At 41.2% G+C, this 22694-nt stretch overlaps 1 protein-coding gene across 7 annotated transcripts in view; it reads right to left on the reverse strand.

Annotated features, from left to right (window-relative positions):
- The window catches only part of AKT3 (AKT serine/threonine kinase 3), a 265359-nt gene that overhangs the window by 226270 nt on the left and 16395 nt on the right, over positions 1 to 22694 (reverse strand). For all 7 annotated transcript variants that reach the window (XM_048843724.2, XM_048843729.2, XM_048843725.2 and 4 more), the window contains exon 2: positions 11271 to 11425. In XM_048843724.2, coding sequence (XP_048699681.1) covers positions 11271 to 11316 — 46 coding nt within the window. In that variant the 5' untranslated portion in view covers positions 11317 to 11425. The remainder of the gene's footprint in view (positions 1 to 11270; positions 11426 to 22694) is intronic.

The following is a 22694-nucleotide window of genomic DNA, read 5'->3' on the forward strand; positions in this document are numbered from 1 at the left end:
CTGGAATCTAGTGGCACTAATGAAGTTTATTGATTGACACTTCATAGCTATGTTCTATTTTGCATTTAAAGCATGAATTCATCCTCCTTGTTATGTATGAAAAATTCAGTGCATCCTCCTCAAACTCGACACACTTACTCCTTGGCGATCGAAAGAATTTTCTGAGAACTTAAACTAGCTAACAGATTTCCATTATGGGTTAAAATTAATTTAAAACAGATTCTAAAAAAAATGGAAATTTAGCATCTGTGATAGGGTTTGTTGTTTTGTTTTTGTCCCAAATATCTTTTAATAATGGGTCCTATCCAGATAAAAGGCCAATGGCGGTCGTATATCTAACATATGAAGGAAGTCTTCCAATGAGATTTATGTGGTTTAGGAAAAAATACCCATAGATGAACAGGTTGGTTAAGATGGAAAACTGACAGCACCTGGTCGTAGGGAGACCACATTCTTGAAAATATTGTAAATGCGGGCAGGGGGTGTCTGCCATCAAGTCTCCAACTTCTCCAACTCTGCGGGCGGACATGATAGCTACTAGAAAGGCTGTCTTCATAGAAAAGTGAAGCTAGGAGCAGGTAGCAACAAGTTCAAATGCAGTCCCATAAGTAAGTCCCATATCTAAGTAACAAGCTGAGATTCCCAAGGCAGAATAGGATCCTTAACCTGAGGTAGAGAGTCCCCAGACCCTTAATAAATCTCAAGGGCATAGGATGCGCAAAAACAGAAGAGGAATGAAAAGCTGATATCATAGCAAGATGAACCTTAATCAAGCTAATTGATAAACCCAATTTTTTTTAAATCCAGCAGATAATCCAAGATAGTTGAGAGCAGAAAAGATTCATGCACAAGGCGGCAATGGCGACATCAGTGGTTGAATCTCTTCCATCTCTAAGACAAGTAATTTGAGTCAACTCCCTTTTACTGATTAGTAATACTTGTTGTACTCCTGCTGAGCAGGTGGATTCTAATCCCATGAACCATATAGGAACCAGGCTTGGAGACGGAGGATCTCATGTCGGGGTGAAGAACATGATCCACATCCTTGGAGAGAAGATGAGTGACTGTCGAAAGCTTGAGCACCAATTGGACAAATAAGTAAAGCAGGTAAGGATACTAGGCTTGCCTTGGCCAGGTCAGTACTATGGGGATAATCCTGGTCCTGTCCTGCCTGATCTTGTTCATCACTCTTAGAATTAGAGGTGTTGGAGGGAATGCGTAGAACAGGTCCCTTGTGCAAGGAAGGGGAAAGGTGTCTCAAAGAGAGATGACCTACTCATCTTCTTAGGCAGAGTAAGGAGCATTTTCTGTTGCTAGAAGTGACAAATAGGTCCACCTTTGGAAGTCCTCATCTCTGGCATATCCCATGAAGGATTTGAGATTCCACCACCCATTCAGAGTCCTGGGAGAAGTACCTGCTGAGCCTATCAGCTGTGACATTCTGGACTCCAGTATGGTAAACAGCTGAGGTCTGAATCTGATGCTCTGTACACCAGTTCCATAAATTTATATGTTCAGTGCACACAAAAGGGGATCTTGCTCTGCCATGTTCGTTGATCTAGAACATGCAAGCCATATTGTCAGTAATGATTCTGGCTGATTTGCCCTTGAAAAGGAGCAGGAACTGAAGGCAAGCATTTTTGACTACACTGAGTTCCAGCAAGTTGATATGAAAACTACTTTCCTGAGGTGATCATCTACCCTGAGTTGTGTGTACAGGTGTGCTTCCCACCTTAACAGTGATGCATCCATTGTCCTAGTTATTTTTTGAGCTGGGCAGATGAAAGGGACACCTAGGCAGACATTGTGTTGATCTTTCCACCAACCCAGGGACTTCTTCACATAGAGGAGAACTGTAACCTGTTTGTCCAAGCCATCTCCGGTTAAGAAACAGGTCCTCCTGAACCAGCCCTGAAAAGTGGCGGAGGTCTAATCTTGCATGCTCAGTCACAAAGGTGCAAATTCCCAATAATCCAGGAGCTGCAAACAGTTCCTTACTGTAGTACTTGAATTGTCTTGACCAGATTCAACAAAGTTATGAATCTGTCTGTAGGAAGGAAGGCCCAGGCTGCCAAAAAATCCAAATATCCCCCCTATAAATTGTATTCTTTATACAGGGGCTAACTTGGACTTTTTTATGTTCAGCTGTGGACCCAACTCTGGGAAGAGGGAGAGAACTGTCTGGATGGAAGTTAGTACTTCTTTGTAGGATTGGCCCTTGAGTCATTGAGATATGGAAGACTAAGACTGCTTCTGCAGAAAGTAAGCAGTTACTACCACTAAAACCTTAGACTATACCATCAGGGCCAAGGAAAGGCCAAAGGGAAATACTCGGTATTGAAAATGATCCTGGCCAATGGTGAAGTGCAGATATCTCCTGCGTGCAGGATGTATCACTATATGGAAACAGGCACCCTGTAGGTCAAGAGCCAAAAACCAATTTCCTATCGCTAGAGAAGGCATTACCGCTGCCAGAGTCACCATCCAGAACTTCTGTGCATTTACAAATTTGCTGTCTTAGATCTAAGATCAGTCTCCACTCTTTGTTCTTCTTTGGCATGAGAAAATATTTTGAGTAAAACTTTCCTCCCATGAGGAAATGGGACTGGTTCTATTCCTACTAAACAAAGGAGGGCTCACACTTCTTCACTCAGTATAGTCTTGTGAGAGGGGTCCCTGAAAAGGGATGAGGGGCATAAAGTGCATGATGTAGCCCTATGTTATAAACCTCCATTACCCACTTGTCTGTTGTTATACACTGCCAGACCTGTTGGAAATGGGAAAGGCAGTCTCTAAAAGCGGGGAGGTGGGCAAAGGGTTGCAATTTGCAAACTAGAGGTGAGGGAGTCATCAAGCCCTCGACCAACATGTCAGAATTGCTGTTTTGATTATGACTGGGTACTGGCTGAAGGAGGATGGGATCTCTGTCTTTTTCTAGCAGATTCAGTGGTTCTGTCACAAGCTGTCATAAATATAAAGGGAAGGGTAATCACCTTTAAAATCCCTCCTGGCCAGAGGAAAAATCCTCTCACCTGTAAAGGGTTAAGAAGCTAAAGGTAACCTCGCTGGCACCTGACCAAAATGACCAATGAGGAGACAAGATACTTTCAAAAGCTGGGAGGAGGGAGAAAAAACAAAGGGTCTGTGTCTGTCTGTGTGATGCTTTTGCCGGGGACAGAACAGGAATGGAGTCTTAGAATTTAGTAAGTAATCTAGCTAGGTATGTGTTAGATTATGATTTCTTTAAATGGCTGAGAAAATAGCTGTGCTGAATAGAATGAATATTCCTGTCTGTGTGTCTTTTTTGTAACTTAAGGTTTTGCTAGAGGGATTCTCTATGTTTTGAATCTAATTACCCTGTAAAGTATTTACCATCCTGATTTTACAGACGTGATTCTTTTTTACTTCTATTAAAAGTCTTTTTGTAAGAAAATTGAATGCTTTTTCATTGTTCTTAAGATCCAAGGGTTTGGGTCTGTGGTCACCTATGCAAATTGGTGAGGATTTTTACCAAACTTTCCCCAGGAAGTGGGGTGCAAGGGTTGGGAGGATTTTGGGGGGGAAAGACATTTTCAAACGATGCTTTCCTAATAAAAATAAACCCAGATAAATGTTTGGTGGTGGCAGTGGAAGTCCAAGGGCAAAGGGTAAAATAGTTTGTACCTTGGGGAAGTTTTAACCTAAGCTGGTAAAAGTAAGCTTAGGAGGTTTTCATGCAGGTCCCCACATCTGTACCCTAGAGTTCAGAGTGGGGAAAGAACCTTGACACAAGCAGATAACTGAGCCAGGCACGGTTTCTGAGCAATCTGAGACTTATTAAATCTAACCTTGTTTGTAGGGTGTGTATACCCAAAGACCTCAATATAGCCCTGGAGTCCTTTAGCACGCGCAGGGACTCATCCGTAGTTCTCGGAAGACCTTCTGATCATCAAATGGGAAGTCTTCAACTGTATATTGAGACTCTCTTGGGAAGGCCGACAACTGGAGCCACAATGCCCTACATATGACAAATGCTGTGAGGATGGATCTAACAGCAGTGTCTGCGGCAACCAAGGACACTAGGAGAGAGGTTCTGGATAATAACTGACCCTATTTAATGATGGCCTGGAAGTTTTCTCTATGCTCCTGTGGAAGATGTTCAATATAGGACTTGTAATTTGTGTAGTCATACTTGGCCAAGATCACCTCGTAGTTTGTGATCCAAAATTGAAGGGATACGGATAAGTAGGTCTTTCATCCAAAAAGGCTCAACCTTTTCTGATCCTTTTCATAAGGAGGAAGCCTGGAGTAATGCTGTTTACCCCGCTCATTTACAGCATCCACTACCAGGAAATTAGATGGGGAGCAAGAACACAAAAATTCTAAGTCCCTGGTGGGGACATAATATTTCTTAACAGCCTATATACCAATTGGCAATATGATAACAAGAATTTGCTACATAGTCTTTTCTAGATCCAGGAGTGCTTCATTAAATCGGTAGAGCAACCTGAGTGTGTGTTGCCAACTGCAAAATGTCCAGGAGATTGTGAGATGAGTCTAACCTGCTCAAGCAATATCTGGAGGTTGTCTGCCATCCTCTTTACAAGGTCCTGGAACTGCCAAAAATTGTCAGCCTTCAACAGTGGAGGCACAATTGCCTTGTCTGGAGACAAAGACGAAATAGAGGTTGGATGGGTAGCCTCTTTGGGAACCACAGCCAATGGGAGCTTCCTGCAGGTAGAGGCTGCCTGGCCATGCCTCCGCCTAGGAACTGAGTGATGGGGACATCGCCACTTCCAGGGAGCTCCCCCCAGGTAAGCACCATCCAGAGTCCTCCTCACCCCATCCCATGCCCCAACCCCCTACCCCCTCTACAAACTCTGCTGCTGGGGGGAGGGGGGATGCGGGCGGGAGCCCGAGACGGGTGCGCCTGGCGCAGGATCTGCCTGAGCTGCCCCTGAACCAGGTGCACCAGCCGCTGCAGGAAACACGGAAAGTCACAGAATCAGTGCCTTCCGTGGCAAACTCACAGCCTTCGCAGTAACCTGAGTAAACACCTACAAAATATGCCGAGACATGCACAAGGCAGACAAGCTAGAGCTTCATCTCAGGCCAAGGAAGTAGAGAAGGAATTGAGGGCGGTTTACCTGTGAAGCCCTCTACACCTTGAAGCACAGCACGAGGTTTCATGGTGTGTGCATGCAGGCTGAATGAACACTTACTAAAAATCTCCTATCAAAGCTCAAAAGGTGCATGCGCACATGACGTGGAGCACCCATATTGACACTACTCAAAGAAGACCTTCTATATCCACAACACAGACCACTGCCACTTGAACAAACAGAATAACTGATAGTGGCCACTACTCCTGGAGCTCTCACTCGCACACCTGCCAATATCTCTGCCCAGCAATTAATTCTGCCCCTTAACTCCCAAATCAATTCTGTCCCCCCAGGCACCCATCAATTCTGCCCCCACATCAGAAGGGATTTTCTACAACCAGGGCTGACATCCATCAGGGATATGGAAGTTCTCTTATCTTTGCAAGACTGGCTCCTGTCCAGGCTGAAATCCTGTGATATGTAGTCATTACAGAAAGATGAGGCACACATTTTGTCAGTGGGTTTCACAGCTGTTTGCTGGCTGAAGAAAAATGCGGAGAATCAGCAATCCTGGGTTCTAGTCCAGTTTCTTAGGGGACTATATTTAGTGGTTACACAGACTTTTCTGCCCCAACCCATCCATCCTATCACTGTTCCAGTCCCAGTTCCTCCCCCTCCTTCAGCTCCATGTCCACAGTTGTAACATTCCCTACCTCAGCTCCATGCCCAGGCCCCATATGCCCTAGCTCCTTGTCAGCCCCCCTCAGTCCCAGTTTTCCACCTCCCAGTCTCCCCATCAGCACCTAGTTCCTCATCCCAGCTCCTCATTTTCTCATTAGAATCAGGCTGTTTACTCTTTCTCCTCCTCATTTCATGGGCACTAGTACAGGAAGCACTAAAGGCAGAGGAGAGAGTGTCTCCCTACTCACATTTCCAGTTTTTGGCAACTGACCAAGCAATTACAGGAAAAAGTCCTGCTTAGACGCTGAAAACCTGGGATGAAGCATTTTCAGTACAAAAGTAATCTTTGGAGAATATAACTCTCAAAACTCAGAGTATCTGCAAAGCACGTGTAAACTGCAATTTTATTGGATCATAACTTTTGGCTTAATTAGGGTGAATTATCACAGAAATGGCAAAAGGCACATCTCTGACACAAGGGTGACCTCTTCCCAACTTTTGAGACCCTGCTCCAAAGAATGCAGACAGTACAGCTTCTCAATTAAATGGCTATAAAAAATTAATGTGGGCAGAACAACATTTGTTGAGGTTTCCCCAAGACATCTTCCACTTTTTTAGATTTAACTCACTCTTTCTGTGCCTGGAAATCTCACATTTAAACCCTTCCAATGCCATTGCTATATTGCTGGGTGTGATCTTTGACAGTAAAGCTACACGTTCACAGCAGCACTATGTTGAGATACCCTCCTTTGCACTGAACTTCCTGAGAACTCAGTTTGACTCCAGAGTTTGTCACTCAGATTTGTATTTGGCATACAGCAAAGCTATGCTGAGTTGATCAGACTCAAGGAGTATTGGATGGGTACAGGGCGTACCACACATCCAAAGTTACCCAGAAACCTCCTCCTTTATATACATTTACAAATTACATTCCATTTTCTATCCATTGCATTACACGTTTGGGGACTGGCGTGGTTACTTTGTAGGAATCAAACCTTGTACAGAATGCTCTGTCTACGCACTGTCCATGTATGACTTAATCCTTACTTCATCTTTTGTTTCAGGCTTATCTTGTCCATTGTAAATGATTCCCTGGATGTTCCCCCTAATGTTAACATTCTGTGTTAGCTTACTCACTATATACCTCTCCTAATTAGCACTGACATTCTGCTTCCAGCCAGCTGATCCATTTACCTCGCTAATCTTGTCTCCCAAGAAATGAGGCCTCACCCATGTCTAATTACTCATGTCAAGCCAGGCCTACAACATATTTTTCCCTAACCTTGTTCTGAGAAGAGATAAACCATTTTTACTGAAATATTGAAAAAAATTTCAAAGTGAGACAAACACTCAGCATGGAAAATTTCAGGGCCGAATGGTTGAAGTTTGCTGAAGTTACAAGCAACTGAAAGCAGAGTCTCATAATGGAAAGCACTGGGCCACCTAACTATAGGCATCGCTATCTATAAACAAGCACACACAAAGTCACACATTGCTCTAAAATAAATCAAAATGAAGAAGAAAAAAGGCCATCAAAATGTGTTTATTTAGAAAAGAAGTAATATTAACCAAATTAACAGAAAAATGCCAACTAAAGAGGCCTTGCTTCAAATAATATCACCAGAAATAATTTTTTTTGCTGATTTCAAATTCTTAAATACTCAGTAAAATACTAAATTTCATTTTTCATATCCAAGTCCTTTTCTGACCCCAATAGTGAATAAGAAATATACCATGCATTTACAGATTCAATGCCATAGTTGGTGAGATTACATAAAATTATGGTGGAGGCTTCCTGCTGCGTAATGAACAGTTGATCAGGTTGTCAATTTCATTCATCCTAAGCATATAGTAACTTATCTTTGAAGTCATTATATGAATAAAATTATCAAAACGAAAAGGCAAATATCTACATTAAGCAACTAACAGGGGGGAAATTCAGAATTTAAAGTATGAATTACTGTGAGAACCAAACAAATTATCTTGTGTGTTCCAGACCTGAAAATATGCCTAGTTAGACAAGATTCAGTTTACCACTTCTTTACCTGTAGTACACATTATACATTCCAGAATACAGTTTCTATAAGAGAAGAGGTTCTCAAACTGTGGTCCAAGCTCCATTCAGGTGGTCCGCAGATACTTCCCTCTAAGGTGCACGCCTGGGCAGCTGCACATGAGAGAATGAAGGGCCACCCACCTAATTAGTGGAGCTGCGGAGGTGTGGCTCCACTAATTAGGTGTCTGGACCCTGGAGAAGATGCACATGTAAGGTGAAATAGGGGGTAGGTGGGAGAAATTGGGGGTAAGTGGGAAGGGGTAAGTGGGATGAGAAGAGGGGGTGGGAATAATTTGGGACGTGCAGGGCTGCAGCGGCCACAGAAAGAGGGGACTTTCCCCAGCTCCAGGGCTACAGGAGAGACGGCCCTCCTTCCCAGCCTCAGCTCTGTGTTTGCTGTGGCAGGGGATTTACCCCCCTCCTTCCCAGCCCCAGCTCAGGGGCTGCCGTGGCGGGGAAGAGAGGGCACATCCATCGCATTAGAAAGGTAGGACTGCTCATATTAAAATATGAGTTGTGCGCTTTTATTTGTAGAACAAAAAAATGTTAATTAAGATTTTTTTATATAGCGCTTTTATCCAAAGTGCTTTACAATAGTTAGCTAATGGTACAAACAACATTTGGAAAGATCATTAAGTGGTCCACCGAGACCCTCCGCAATTTTCAAGTGGTCCGCAAAAAAAAAAAAAGTTTGAGAACAACTGTATAAGAGGTTATGATTTTTTTCAGCTTTTCATGGGTTCAGTGACATTTAATAAAAATATGAAGTCACTATGCCAAATGACAGTCTTAGTCTCTGCACACCATGCTATTTAGACAAACCATCTCATTGCTAAAATTAAAAGGTTATTCAGCACACAATATTCGTGGATTTAACTACATTATGGAGCCAGTCACACCATGATCCAGACAACCTTCTTGCAGGAAGAAGAGATGAGTCTCGTTTGGAACTGTGTCTAGTTAAAGGCATGCCCAAAATATAGCAGTATATATCACTGAAATCTTGTTTCAAAGTATTACAAAGGTGATGATACGTGATACAGCTATCCAAGATTTCTAGAGTTTCCCACTTTAAGTAAAATTGATCAGTAAGTGTCTGCAGGAGGGCAATTTATAGCAAGTCCTCTTATTTTGAAATAGAGCTAAATGAAGGAGTCAGATACAAAAATACTCAATCAGTTTACAACTTTTTAATTAGCCTCGCTATATACTTCAGTCCATTGTTGCCTCTTGGTCAAAGTATATAAACAAAAGTGAGACACCACCAATAAATGGAAGTTACTCCTCTGATTTACGTATAACTATACTATCAAAAAGCTGACACTGAAATACAAGAGCATCCAAGCAAGCTAGTACTCCTAACCAGACAGAAAGAGGTATCTTTCTGATTATACCAATATCAGCTCCCCAAGTTCTTCCAGCACCAATTCAGATATTCATATTTTGTAGTCTCCCCTACTTATACAAACTGGTGGACTGTGAGCATAAGCTGTTGAGTTTCATATTCATACTAGATAAACAAAGTCTTATTTTGATTCCTTAAGACAATTTAAACAAAAGGATGTTCATTTGGAAACTCTTAAGATAAAAGGTCTTGTTCTTGAAAACAACTGCTAGGATAACCTAAAGGTATTTAAAAAATTAGAAGCCAAAACTATGTTTCTGTTATCAGCAAATTATTTTACTGTTCTTCAGTTACTTTTACTTGTTACTACTTTTTTTAGTTGTGCTTTATCTTTACTGTAGTTTTGCCAGATATACAGTCATTAAATTTGTTGTAAATAAGAAAATACTCACGATATAAAAATAACAGGAAAAATGTTTTTAAGAAACCTTACTATAGTCATTAAAAAGGAAGTCATGGAGCAACACTAATTATGTGTCTTCTTTACTATCACTTGACTCTAATGCAGTGGTTCTCATACTGTGAGTCAGGACCCCAAAGTGGCTTAGACTTGCTGGGGCCCCGGGCTGAAACCAAAACCCCACCGCCCAAAGCTGAAGCCCCAGGGCTTCAAGGCTCAGGTTACAGGCTCCCTGCCTGGGGCTGAAGCCATTGGGCTTCAATTGTGCCTTCAATTGTGCCCTCCTCCCAGGCAGATGGGCTCGGGCTTTGGCCCTACCACCTGGGGCAGAGGGGCTTGGGAGGGCTCAGGCTTCAGTCCCCCCTCCTGAGGTCATGTAACACTTTTTCTCGTCAGAAGGGGGTGTTGTGGTACAATGAAGTCTGAGACCCCCCTGCTCTAATGTGTATTTTCTTCCAAGTGAGATAAAAGAACTTATGGGCTGTAAACATTGATTTTAACTGGAAGCTGCCATAGATTTGTGTAAACTGGGGCAAAGATGTCAAAGTCAAAACTTAGGAAACATTTTTAAAACTACACACTTTGGTACTACAAATAGCTAAAAACTTAGGACTGATCTAAATATCCCCAAGTATGAATTAGTTCCCATCCTACCCAACATGGCCACGTACATATATACACTACTACCCATGTACACAACACAGTAAAGATCTTTAACAACATATTTGGCATGGGAGCAGAAAAGCATTTTTGTGACAGAAAAGTTAAGCTTTGGACAAATCAGGAAATCCTCTCCTAAAGTGACTCCTTTGGATTACTTACAAAATGAAGTATGTAACTGCTAACAACTACCAATTAAGTTATAATTCATTAAAAAAGGATCAGACAGAAAAAACTAAGTATCAGCTTTAAACAGTCAGTTATACTTTAACCAATACGTGTGCTGAATTTAATTTGTAAAACAAAAATTAGTGAAATTAAATTAAACAGAAGTACATCTCTCAGTCTAAACATTTTTGAAGGCATTGTTTTCACATGCAGTACCAATCAACTAAATGCCCACTCTTGCTATGGATACATTTTAGTATTAAGAAAATAATTTTAAACTGACCTCCATGACAGAGATATTTGTTCCCAGATCAGCAAAAATTAAAAAGTAAACTTTATAAAAGAAATGTTTCTTAAAAATGAAAATAGCACAACTCTAAATCAAAGATCAAGCACACTAACATTCCTCAATCTGTTACATCACTCAATGACCGATTATAAACAGTCAACCCAAAAGCTAAATTTAATTCAATTAATACAAAATTGCTCTTTATTTTGGAAAACATTTGTAACTTTATGCACATGGGCCCCAGTTCAGCAATACACAGGCACATTGACTTCATACAAATAGTCCCATCGACTTTTGCAAGACTCCTCACATATATACTACTAAGCACGTGCCTAACTGTTTGCACGATCAAGGTGTCAGTCCCCATGTAGTCTGGACTGTCGCATTAAGAGAGAGAGAGGATACTTGCTATTAACTGGGAAACAACATTACAGCAAAGTATTAGTCTTTTCATATTCCCAGCTGCACAATATCATTACTGATAGAGTGCTACACTTTAGAAGAATTTTCTGTTTATATTTGGAACTTACCCCTCTTCTGAACCCAGCCTTCTTTCACAATGGTAACATCGCTCATGATGGCTCCACTCTGAGCCCTCAATTCAGAGAAAAGTTTTCTTGAGTTATCAGCTTGAACGTTTGGCTTCTCTTATGCTGCCCTTCCCAATCTCTACTGAGGAGTCAGCCTGGAAGAAAGTATTAGAGAAGGAATGAGAAAAGAGTTAAATTCTAACAGATAAGTCTTTACAAATGTCTCCCACTGATTGACCCATATTAAAAAAAATGGGCCTGTTAAAACAATTTTTGAATAGCACTATAAAGAAAGTACTTCTCTGGTCTTATGGCAGGTTTCAACAGCAAACATAACTTTCAACTAAAATACAGTTGTTGCAAACAATGTTAAATAAACGATTATCACCTACACCAGGAGTCGGCAACCTATGGCACGCGTGCCAATTTTTAATGGCACGCTGCTGCTTGCCGGGTCCCAGCTGCCGGCCCCGCTCAGCCCGCTGCCGAACCCAGGCCGGGACCCCGGCAGGCAGGAGTGAGCAATTACAAATCCCGCCCGCCCCAGCCTGCTCTTCTCCCCACCCCCCCCATGGGGGCAGGGTGAACAAGCCTGGTCCTGCCGGCTGCTGCTGCAGGGCAGGCAAGCTCCCCCCCTCCACAGCCTCTTCTGCCAGCATGCTGCGTTCCTGCCCCTCTTCCTCTCCCTCCCTACTGCCGATCAGCTGATGGCCCTTGCAAGGGAGGGGGAGAAGCAGAGCCGCAGAGCACTCTCTGCTCCGTAGAGGAGGCAGAGAAGTGGTGGGGACGGGGCCTTGGGGGACGGGGGTGGAATCAGGGCATATCCCCTCCAGCCCCCTGCCGTGAGCCGCTCTGGACAGGGGGCTGAAGCACCCCCAAGACCCTAGCCCACACCTTCAGCCCTCTGCCCTAACCCCTACACCCCCCCCACGACCCCAGCCCTCTGCCCTGACCCCTACACCCCCCCCACGACCCCAGCCCTGACTCCAGCACCCCCCCACATACCCAGTCCCTCATGCCCTGACTCCAGCACCCCCCCACACATACCCAGTCCCCCATGCTGACCCCTGAACCCCCCCACACATCCTAACCCCCGCCCTGACCCCTGCACCCCTCTACGACCCCAGTCCTGACTCCAGGACCCCCCACACACCCCAGCCCCCTGCGCCCACCTCATACACACCCCAGGCTCCTGCCCTGACCCCTGCACCCCCCCATGACCCCAGCCCCAACTCCTGAACCCCCCCATACCCAGCCCCTCCACACCCCATGCCCTGACTCTTGCACCACCCACATTCCCCACCCCCCCCCCGAGCACCAAACAGGAGCTCCTGCACACACACCCACACACATTCCCACCTGCACCCCTCGCACCAAATGGGAGCTGCCCTGGTAAGCACTCCACACCCAAACCTCCTGCCCCAACCCTGAGCCCCCTCCCTCATTCTAGCTCCTGGCCAGACCCTACACCCCAACCCCCAGCCTGCTCCTTCACCCCCAGCCATGTGCTCAGTGCACTCCCACCCTCAACTCAGTGCAAAGAGAGAGAGGAAGAGAATGGGCTAGAACCAGGGAGAAGGTAGGTACCCACTCTATGTGGGCAGGGCCAGGATCCCAGACTGGCAGCGGGCTGAGTGGGGCCGGCAGCCAGGACCCTGGCTGGCAGCAGCCGATGGACAGAACCCCAGACCGCCAGCCCCACTCAGCCCGCTGCTGGTCTGGGGTTCTGGCTGCCAGCCCCTTGCCAGCCAGGGTCCTGCCACAGGCCCCGCTCAGCCTGATGCCAGCCTAGGTGAACAGAACCCCAGGCTGGCAGCGGGCTGAGCAGGCCGGCGGCATAAGATCAGCATTTTAATTTAATTTTAAATGAAGCTTCTTAAACATTTTGAAAACCTTGTTTACTTTACATACAACAATAGTTTAGTTATATAATATATAGACATAGAGAGAGACCTTCTAAAAACGTTAAAATGTATTACTGGCATGCGAAACCTGAAATTAAAGTGAATAAATGAATGCTCGGCACACCACTTCTGAAAGGTTGCCGACCCCTGACCTACACCAACTGTAGACTAGAGAGTTCTGTCCATGTTTGGAATGCAATTAAAGGAGACTGTCAATGGCTGGACCTACAGCACCTTTCCCTGTTTTCAGATGTTATCAGTGTCCATGTAATTCATAAGTGGTTTTATTTTTAAACTTTCAGTGCTCTTATTTTCTGGTTTTTATTTATTTAAAATAAAGTGCCAGATGTACAGCACTCATGAAAAACTGCAAGAGATCATATACCATGCATATACATTAGAAGAAAAAAGTTATTTAAAGAAATATTTCAATCTGAAACCAGTTAGGCATTATAAATGAGAGGTTATTTTTCCATGATTGCTGAAGTCTGCTTTTAACTGATTTGTAATTTTAACAAATAAGGTTATAGAAATATTTTGATACCCTACCCAGTCAAAACCCTAAAAACACTTCAAAGATAAAGTAACTAACAGAATCATATTGTCTACAAAACACCTCTTCTGTAAAAATAAAAAAAATAAATAAAGAGCGTACAAACAGATAAAAAGCCTCTTAAGAGTGGACATTAGCCAAAAAAGGTATAATTTTAGGGCATGCAGAAGTACATATCTTCCCACAACTTTCAACCCAGTTTTTTGATCAGAGGTGGGCAAACTACAGCCCAGGGACTACATCCGGCCCCAGACATTTTAATCCAGCCCTCGAGCTGCCGCCGGGAAGTAAGGTCTAGGGCTTGCCCCGCTCCAGCGCTCCAGCCAGGGAGCGGGGTTGGGGTCTTGTCCCACGCTGCACGGCTCCCGAAAGCAGCAGCACATCCCCACTCCAGCTCCTACACGTTGGGGCAGCCAGGGGGCTCTGCACACTGCCCCCACCCCAAATGCCACCCTGCAACTCCTACTGGCCAGGAACCGCAGCCAATGGGAGCTGCGGGGGCGGTGCCTGCACACAGGGCAGAGCGCAGAGCCACCCAGCCATGCCACTGTTTCTGGGAGATGCTTGAGGCAAGCGCCGCCTGGAACCTGCCCCCCTGCCCCACCTCTGATCCTCCTCCCACCCTCCAAACCCCTCAGTCCCAGCCCAGAGCACCCTCCTGCACCCCCAACTCCTCATCCCCAGCCACACCCCCAGAGCCCTCATGCCCTTCTGCACTCCAACCCCAATTGGGAGAGCATTCATGGGCTGCCATACAATTTCCATACCCAGATGTGGCCCTCGGGCCAAAAAGTTTGCCCACACCTGTTTTAGACGGTAGGGTAGAACTGACCCTTATATCCAGAAGCGTCGCTGTCAGAAGCCACACTGTTTACTCCTAAATACCTCCCTCCACAAGCTGCACCATATTACAAGAGAGACTAAACCAAGGGTGGGGGAGAGAGATACACTTTTTGTTTATACATTTTTATATATTTTTGTTTTATAAAACATTACTATCACTCACACTTAGTACATAACTCTGTGAATGTAAATGTGTGATAGAACCGTACATTGCATTGCTACTCAAAGCCAGTTGGGAAAGTGAAGGGGGACAATATTGTCTGTTCAACCAGCAATCTGTCCCTTCCAATGTTTGGTTCAAAATTATACCACTGTAAATAACTTACATATACAGTTGCATGTTATTTATTATTTGATTTTTATTTCCTTTGTATAGATGCTGGAGGAAAGGTTATGTTTGGATGGATATTGTGCTGTAAAAAATAAAATCTGTCATAATGACAAATATATTCCTTATATATCAATTTATGATATGATAATATATAAATATCAAGTGTATTTAGTTTAACATTTTATGTTTTTCATGTACTGTTTTTCAGAAATATAAAGGTGGATTTTTATTTTTTAATTTTCTTTTGTTCAGATACTACAATCATTGCTATACACTATAAGGCCCAAATCCTGCAAACTCTCACACTTGTGCTTAAATCTAACCATATATACAAAAGCGCTGGATCCCATATACTCTAGAAAAACACCTAAAACAGAAAGATTTTGTGTGGTTTGTTTGCACTTTTACAGGTGGCTTTATTTACTTGTAAGAATTTTCTTTTAAGGTCAAGACAACAGAAGCCTCATCAGCTGACTCAAGGCTTTTAGATGCTGTTCTGAAAATGTTCATATCTTTAAACATTTAGGTTTAATTTTAGGTATTATTTAGTGTGATAAAAGAGGATATATAGTTTTGTACTTCTGCAGCATTAACCTTATTAAACAAAGTCTATTAGTGATTTTCCTAGGTTATTTTATGGTTTTGTACATGGCTCATGAGTTTTAATTTGTGCAATTCAGATTAGAGTTTTAAAATTACCACTGTCTGAGAGAAGAGAAAAACTATTAAGACATAACATTGTACATACAAAAAATATTTTTCAGGAAAACTCTGACTCCAGTTTCACTCTCACAGTAGACTTCATCTATTCTTTAAGAAGACTGAGAAGCCATTATTATTACTACAATAAATAATAATCACAGTAATATATATGCAATATATCTTCTCATACGAGATCTCCATTACTAGAGGTTGGCAACAATGGCAGCCTATTCTGTACAACCCCCTGCTCATCTCTTTGTGAGCCAAAAGTCCTTTTGATCCACCCAGGATACCATAGTGTCCATCCAAGATCTTTTTCTTTTTCTTCCTCTTTTTGTTCAGCCATCAACTTTCCCCTTCAGGGCCTGCAAACATGCATCATCTGCTGACTTCCTTAAAAAACGTGCCCTGCAAATCAAACCTTTCTTTTCATACGATCTCTGACTGGTATTTGCCGAGTTCCTATTGCCAATACTTTTTTCACTGGTTACATGGTTTATCAATATTTTCAAAATTCTTTTATAACCACATAATTTGAAGGACTGTAGTCTGATTGTTTGAATGTCCACGTTTCACAGTCGTAATTTAACACCGACCATATATAAGTTTTTAACAGTCAGAATTTAGTCCTGAGATGTGTGTCCCTTCTCATCAAATGTTTATTGTTCCAGAATGTCTCTTTTGCTTTTGCTATTGCTATTCTGGTGCTGCCTTCAGGATCCAAGCACCCAGCTTCTGTAATGATGCTTCCTCAGTAGCAATAATTTCTCACTTGCTGTATGGCTGTGTCACTCACTGGAATCTTGCAGGTCTTCCCAGGATCCTTGCATACCACCATAGTTTTTGTCTTCTCTAGACAACTCTAGACCATATTCATCTATAATCTCTACTAACTTCAAATGACTATCTTCTGAATCAGCCAACAGCACTATGTCACTTGCATAGCAAATGTTATTAACATTTTCCATTTATCTTAAACCTTCCTCTACTAATTTAATCAAACACTCACTATAAATGTAGAATAAAGTCACTGACATTATACAACCCCGTCTCTCACATTTGCATCTCCCATTACAATTGCCTTCTGATTCCAATATAGTTTTATTACTCAGAGTTTGTTGTATCCATCAATCCCTAAAGCTCGAAATATGTTGAGCAATTTGTAGTGATAGATTCTGTCAAATATCTTTTGAGGTCAATAAAACACAAATATCATAGAATCATAGGACTGAAAGGGACCTTGATAGGTCATCTGGTTTAGTCCCTGAACTCATGGCAGGACTGAGTATTCTATATAGGTGTTTATCTAACCTGCTCTTTAAAATCTCTAATGAGGGAGATTCCACAACCTCCCTAGACAATTTATTCCAGTGCTTAGCCACCCTGATAGTCAACAAGTTTTTCTTAATGTCCAACCTAAACCGTCCTTGCTACAATTTAGGACCACTGCTTCTTGTCCTACCCTCAGAGGTTAGGAATAACAATTATTCTCCCTCCTCCTTGTAACAACCTCTTAGGTACTTGAAAACTTATGTACCTCCCACCCCCAGTCTTCTCTTCTCCAGACTAAACAAATCCAATTTTTTTCAATCTTTTCTAGACCATTTTTGTTCCTCTTCTCTGAGCTTTCTCCAATTTGTCCACAGCTTTCCTGAAATGTGGCACCCAGAACAGGACATAATACTCCATTTGAGGCCTAATCAGTGCGGAGTAGAGTGGAAAAATTAGTTCTCATGTCTTGCTTACAACACTCCTGCTAATACATCTCAGAATGATGTTTGATTTTTTGCAACCGTGTTACACTGTTGACTCATACTTAGCTTATGACCCTCAGATCCCTTTCTGCACTACTCCTTCCTGGACAGTCATTTCCCATTTTGTATGGGTGCAACTGATTGTTCCTTCCTAAGTGGAGTACTTGACATTTGTCTTTATTGAATTTCATCCTATTTACTTCAGACCATTCTCTAGCTTGTCCAGATCATTTTGAATTTTAATCCTATCCTCCAAAGCACTTGCAACCTCTCCCAGCTTGGTATCATCTGCAAACTTTATAAGTGTACTCTATATGCCATTATCTAAATCACTGATGAAGATATTGCACAGAACCGGACCCAGAACTGATCCCTGTGGGACCTCACTCAATATGCCCTACCAGCTTGACTGGGAACCACCGATAACTACTCTGTGGGAATGGTTTCCAACCAGTTATGCACCCACCTTACAGTAGCTCCATCTAGATTGTATTTCCCTAGTTTGTTTTTGAAGAGGTCATGCGAGATAGTATCAAAAGCATTACTAAAGTGAAGATATACCACATCTACCACTTCCTCCCTATCCACAAGGCTCGTTACCCTGTCAAAGAAAGCTATTAGGTTGGTTTGACCTGATTTGTTCTTGACAAATCCATGCTGACTGTTACTTAGCAGCTTATCTTCTCGGTGTTTTCAAATTAATGGAGCAAATAATTATCTTTCTGGGTACAGAAGTTAAGTTAACTGGTCTGTAATTCCCTGGGTTATCCTTATTCCCCTTTTTATGGATGGGCACTATATTTGCCATTATCCAGTCCTCTGGAATCTCTCCCGTCTTCCATGACTATTCTAAGATAATCGCTAACGGCTCAAATCCCCTCAGTCAGCTCCTTGAGTATTCTAGGATGTATTTCATCAGGCCGTCGTGACTTGAAAACATCTAACTTGTCTATGTAATTAACTTCTGCAACTGAAAACAGTTATATTTTGATACCGCTCACTTCATTCTCTTTATCCAATTATTCAGATTATTTGTATTTCTCAGATAATCTCCATTTCTTTTTCATCATTTTATTTAGTCTTCCATATTCCCCTTTTTCTGTTATCTATCTTTGTGCTTTTACTTTCCTTCTTTCATCCATCAGAACAATGATTTCTTCTGTTACCCTTGGGTTTTTCTTACCTATTAACTTCTTCCCTACTTATTTATCTGCAGCTTCTTTAATAGCATCTTTCTGACATTCCCAAGTCACTTGATCTTTGTGGTCATTCATTTTTTTGCAAGTGACTTTCTATCTCATCATTCCACTGAGCATCCTGGTTAGCTTTTGATTTTCTGTTAATTTTTCAGTTTAATATTAATATTCGGTTTTTATATTGTGTTATAAATATATATATATATATATACACACACACACACATATATATATACACACACACACAGAGGCTTGAAAGGGTTAGATTTTTACCAGTAAATGTCAGTAGAAGTCAATTTTACCATACACACATAAACCAACAAAAAAAAGTTGTTCCATCAATAATCAAAGTTTACAGATAAAGAAAGAAAAGTGCTGCTGGAGAACTAATTAGTGTTTTATTTAAGGATATTTAATTTGTATATTTTGACATGTGATACTGACGATTTGTGTTTTAACAGTTATAAATCTCAACATCTACTGTCATTAAATAATTATTGTCTGACTCTTCCCACTGTCTGACTCCACCCCCTTAAATTCCCACAAATGTGAAAATTTAAATAGATTTTTTAAAAAATCAGAAAAAAATGCTAAAAATAAAACTATTATCCACTGAAAACATAAAAAATAAAAATAATTCTGCCAAGCCAAAATATAAACAAGTTAAAACTGCAATGTACATGCCTACCATGGGTTATAGTTATTTTTTCACCCTTTCTGAGAGTTTAACATATTTTCCACTTCTTGTAGGTAGGTGGGTGTGTGTAATAAATTAAATAGTTTATTTTAGTTGGTGTGCCTAAGGTTTTCCAAAAGTGGCTAGTCTCTATAATAATTTCAGAGATAATCTTTTATACTGTGATGTAGCAATAATCTTCTATTCCTATACAGTGATCATTAAGAATAGTTAGTGTGTGCACTCTGTCACCTGAATGTTTGAATAAAAAAAAAAAACTTATGCTGAAGAATACCACGGTTTCGCCATGAATGTTGATTAAGTTAGCATCAGTTAGAAGGAGATGTTGACAGATGGGCAATATATTATTTCTTTACTGATAAAGTGAACAAATATCACAGTAACCTCAAAGTGTATGCTCGTGGGATCTTCCCCACCTAAATACCTTGCAGCACTTCAACCAACAGAACTGAAATTCACAAAATGAACTGGATAAGAAGATAATTGACTGAATTACCTCAAGCATCACAGTATTACTTAAGAATTGCCTGGACTGTTTATGGGACCCTGACATGGGTGGATTTGATTTAAATCACTAGTCAGGAAGACTCGATTTAATCATGGATTTCTACATAAAAGTGCATTCTTGTTGGTTGTTATAACAATACATGTTCTTCACAACTCAGAGATAGATGTAGGTTTCATTTTTAGAAGGTACACACTATACATTTTTAAGTGATTTATTTAGAAAACTTTTCAGATTAGTTTTATAGCTCTATCAGAAAATGAATGACTGTTTGGTTATTTCATTTACCAAAGGTAATTGAAGCAGATATTTATGAAGTCATTGGGAGGTGAACTATCATTAATATTTGGAGGATTTTCTTGCCATGCTGTATCAGGAGGAGAACATCACCAGACAGACATTTAAATTGTTTTATTTAATTAAATAACAAGTTAAGTATCCTGGATTTTTTTTCCTCAACAGCAAACATATAATATTTTAACAAAAAAGCCTATGAATTTTTGTATTTAGTTAAACATTCAAGTTTTTTAAAATCAGATTTGCTTTTGTTAAAATTGTTTTTAACTAAAATAGTTAAATGAAATTAAAAAAAAAATCAAATCAACTGTGTCAGCCAGGTCAACATGAGAAACTGAAAATACTGGCTTCTGCAGCTAACTCAGTCGTCTTCACTTTCATTTTCCTGTTTGCCCATAATCTGGAAAAGAAAAACAAGCTTTCCTGGTTTTTCAGGTCCCAAACGATTTCTCAGTTTGGAATTAATTAGTCCAAAGGAAAAAAATATTCTTCTACACCGGCAAAAGAAGCTACTGCTGTTAAAAGTGAGATTATCACTTCAACAGTCTCTGAATCCAAGTGCTTAAGTGACTTCCACCAGTTCACTGATGTGACTTTCTTTAAATCATCATCAACAAACATCTATTTCTTGAATGGTTCACCCTTAGCGCTGAAGTTTATTATAGTTGGCATTATGGAGGGATGATTGCTGGATGTCCATGTCATAGCCATCTCCTCTTCTTCAGCAGTTAAGGTTTGACCCTGGTACTGAGTATTGAGAATATCTGCAAGAAAATGAGCTGGAGATAGTGCTTGTCCTATTTTTTTTTTTTTTAATGCTTGTAATTTAACTCGGTCATTGCATATTTCTCTTAAGATCTCACTCAGTTCCTTCCAAATTTCAACAGTGTCAGCAATAAAACCGCTATTTCCCTGTATTTTGTTCAAGGCTACAGAAATAAGCTTCAGGGTACTCAGCATGTGTTCAACATTTCTCTTAAGCCCGATGTTGAGAACTTTGGCTGTGACAGTGCCATTTATTTTTTCACGATTTTGTTCACTAACTGTCATCAGATTATGCCAGTTCTTGATATAGTGCTCAAAACAGTCCACTACTGAGTTCCATCGCACGTCTTGTGGGAGAGTTAGCTTGGCTCCTCCTACTTTTTTCAGAGCAGCTGCTGCAAAGTGGTTGTTAACAGAAGTATTTTGCAATTTCAACAGCATTAGCCTTTATTTCTGGAACACTGAAGTCTTTGGCTAGGAGCTGCATCAAATGAGCACTGCAACCGTATGTTATTAGCTTGGGACTCTCTTCCAAATAATTTCTTCTCATCTTGGATACATTTGCAGCATTGTTGGTGACCAAGCTACATACTAGACATTTGAATTTTTTCCCCACAGTTTGTTATAGCTCTTACTGCTGTTTCTTGTAAATATTTGCTGTGTGTGCATTTCCTGATGTATCGCTGGCAGATAACTCTGAAACTATAGAAAATGATGGTGATCTTGAAGGTGGATAGTCTTCAGAATCCTGTATGTTGAGGATGGAGTCGCCTAAATAAAATAAGTCAATGCAGTTATTTAATTATTATTACCATACTGCTCATTTAGTATTACTCATTACATTCACTGACACTCAGTACTACTTTAAAGGTGAAATTGTAAAAGGAAGATCTGCCTATTTCAGCTATTTATTTTTTATCACAACTGCATCTAAAATGATAGTACCATAGAGTAACAACTATATTTTTTGCTCAAACATGAGAATTCAAAATTAGTCCAGAAGGAAGACAGGCAGTCCTTAAGAAAGAAGTATGAAATAAAGCAGTTGACCAACCTGAAGATCCTGCATGTTCAGACATGTTCATCATCTTCAATGCAGCTTCCTCCTGAGAAGGAACACTTCTCATAATGTTGTTTCATTAGGGCAGCCAGGCCTTCCATTTCTTTGTTGCAGTGTTTGCGTTTTGCACACATGCCCATCTTACCCACAGGTAGAGGAACTTCATTAAAATATTCCCAAACTTGGTCTCTCTTATGGCATGCTGCCATTATATGTTTTCCCTTCTAGTGAGAGAATGATATAGTAGATCTCAAATCAATGAAAGCTACACTCAGAAAGACCTCAAGACTTCTGGAATATGCTCCTTGAAACAGTTTCACTTTTGTTTCTACTGCCTGTCCCTCCCTTCTCACATTTATCTCCAGACATCTCCTTTTCCAGATCTATTCCACCCCTAACAATCTTCTATTCACTGAACTTTTTGAAACTTTGCACTTTTAGCGAGGTAAGGGATTGACTCTGTGTACACAAATTTGAGAGGGACAATAAGGTTGAGGTCTGTTATTTCTCACCTCTATATATTATTTATTTAAAAACATTTTTGCTGTTAACATGCATGTTATCTCTGGAGACACAAATCCACATTTTGAGAACTGCAAAACTAGGCATCTCTTATGGTATCTTCTACACTGAGCACTGAGTCCCATTGGGTAGATAGAAAGATTAACCTAACTAATCTATACAGAAGCCCCTGGAACCCCATAAAATTGGGTCCCTAGTCTATTAACTATTCGAACTCACTTACAAAACTTTTCTTAAAGCATTACATGAATATATTGTCTCATACTACAGAATTAGAATTTATAATCCCTATTCC

This window comes from Caretta caretta, chromosome 3 (assembly GCF_965140235.1).
Source record: "Caretta caretta isolate rCarCar2 chromosome 3, rCarCar1.hap1, whole genome shotgun sequence".
In the NCBI taxonomy this organism is placed as follows: Eukaryota; Metazoa; Chordata; order Testudines; family Cheloniidae; genus Caretta; species Caretta caretta.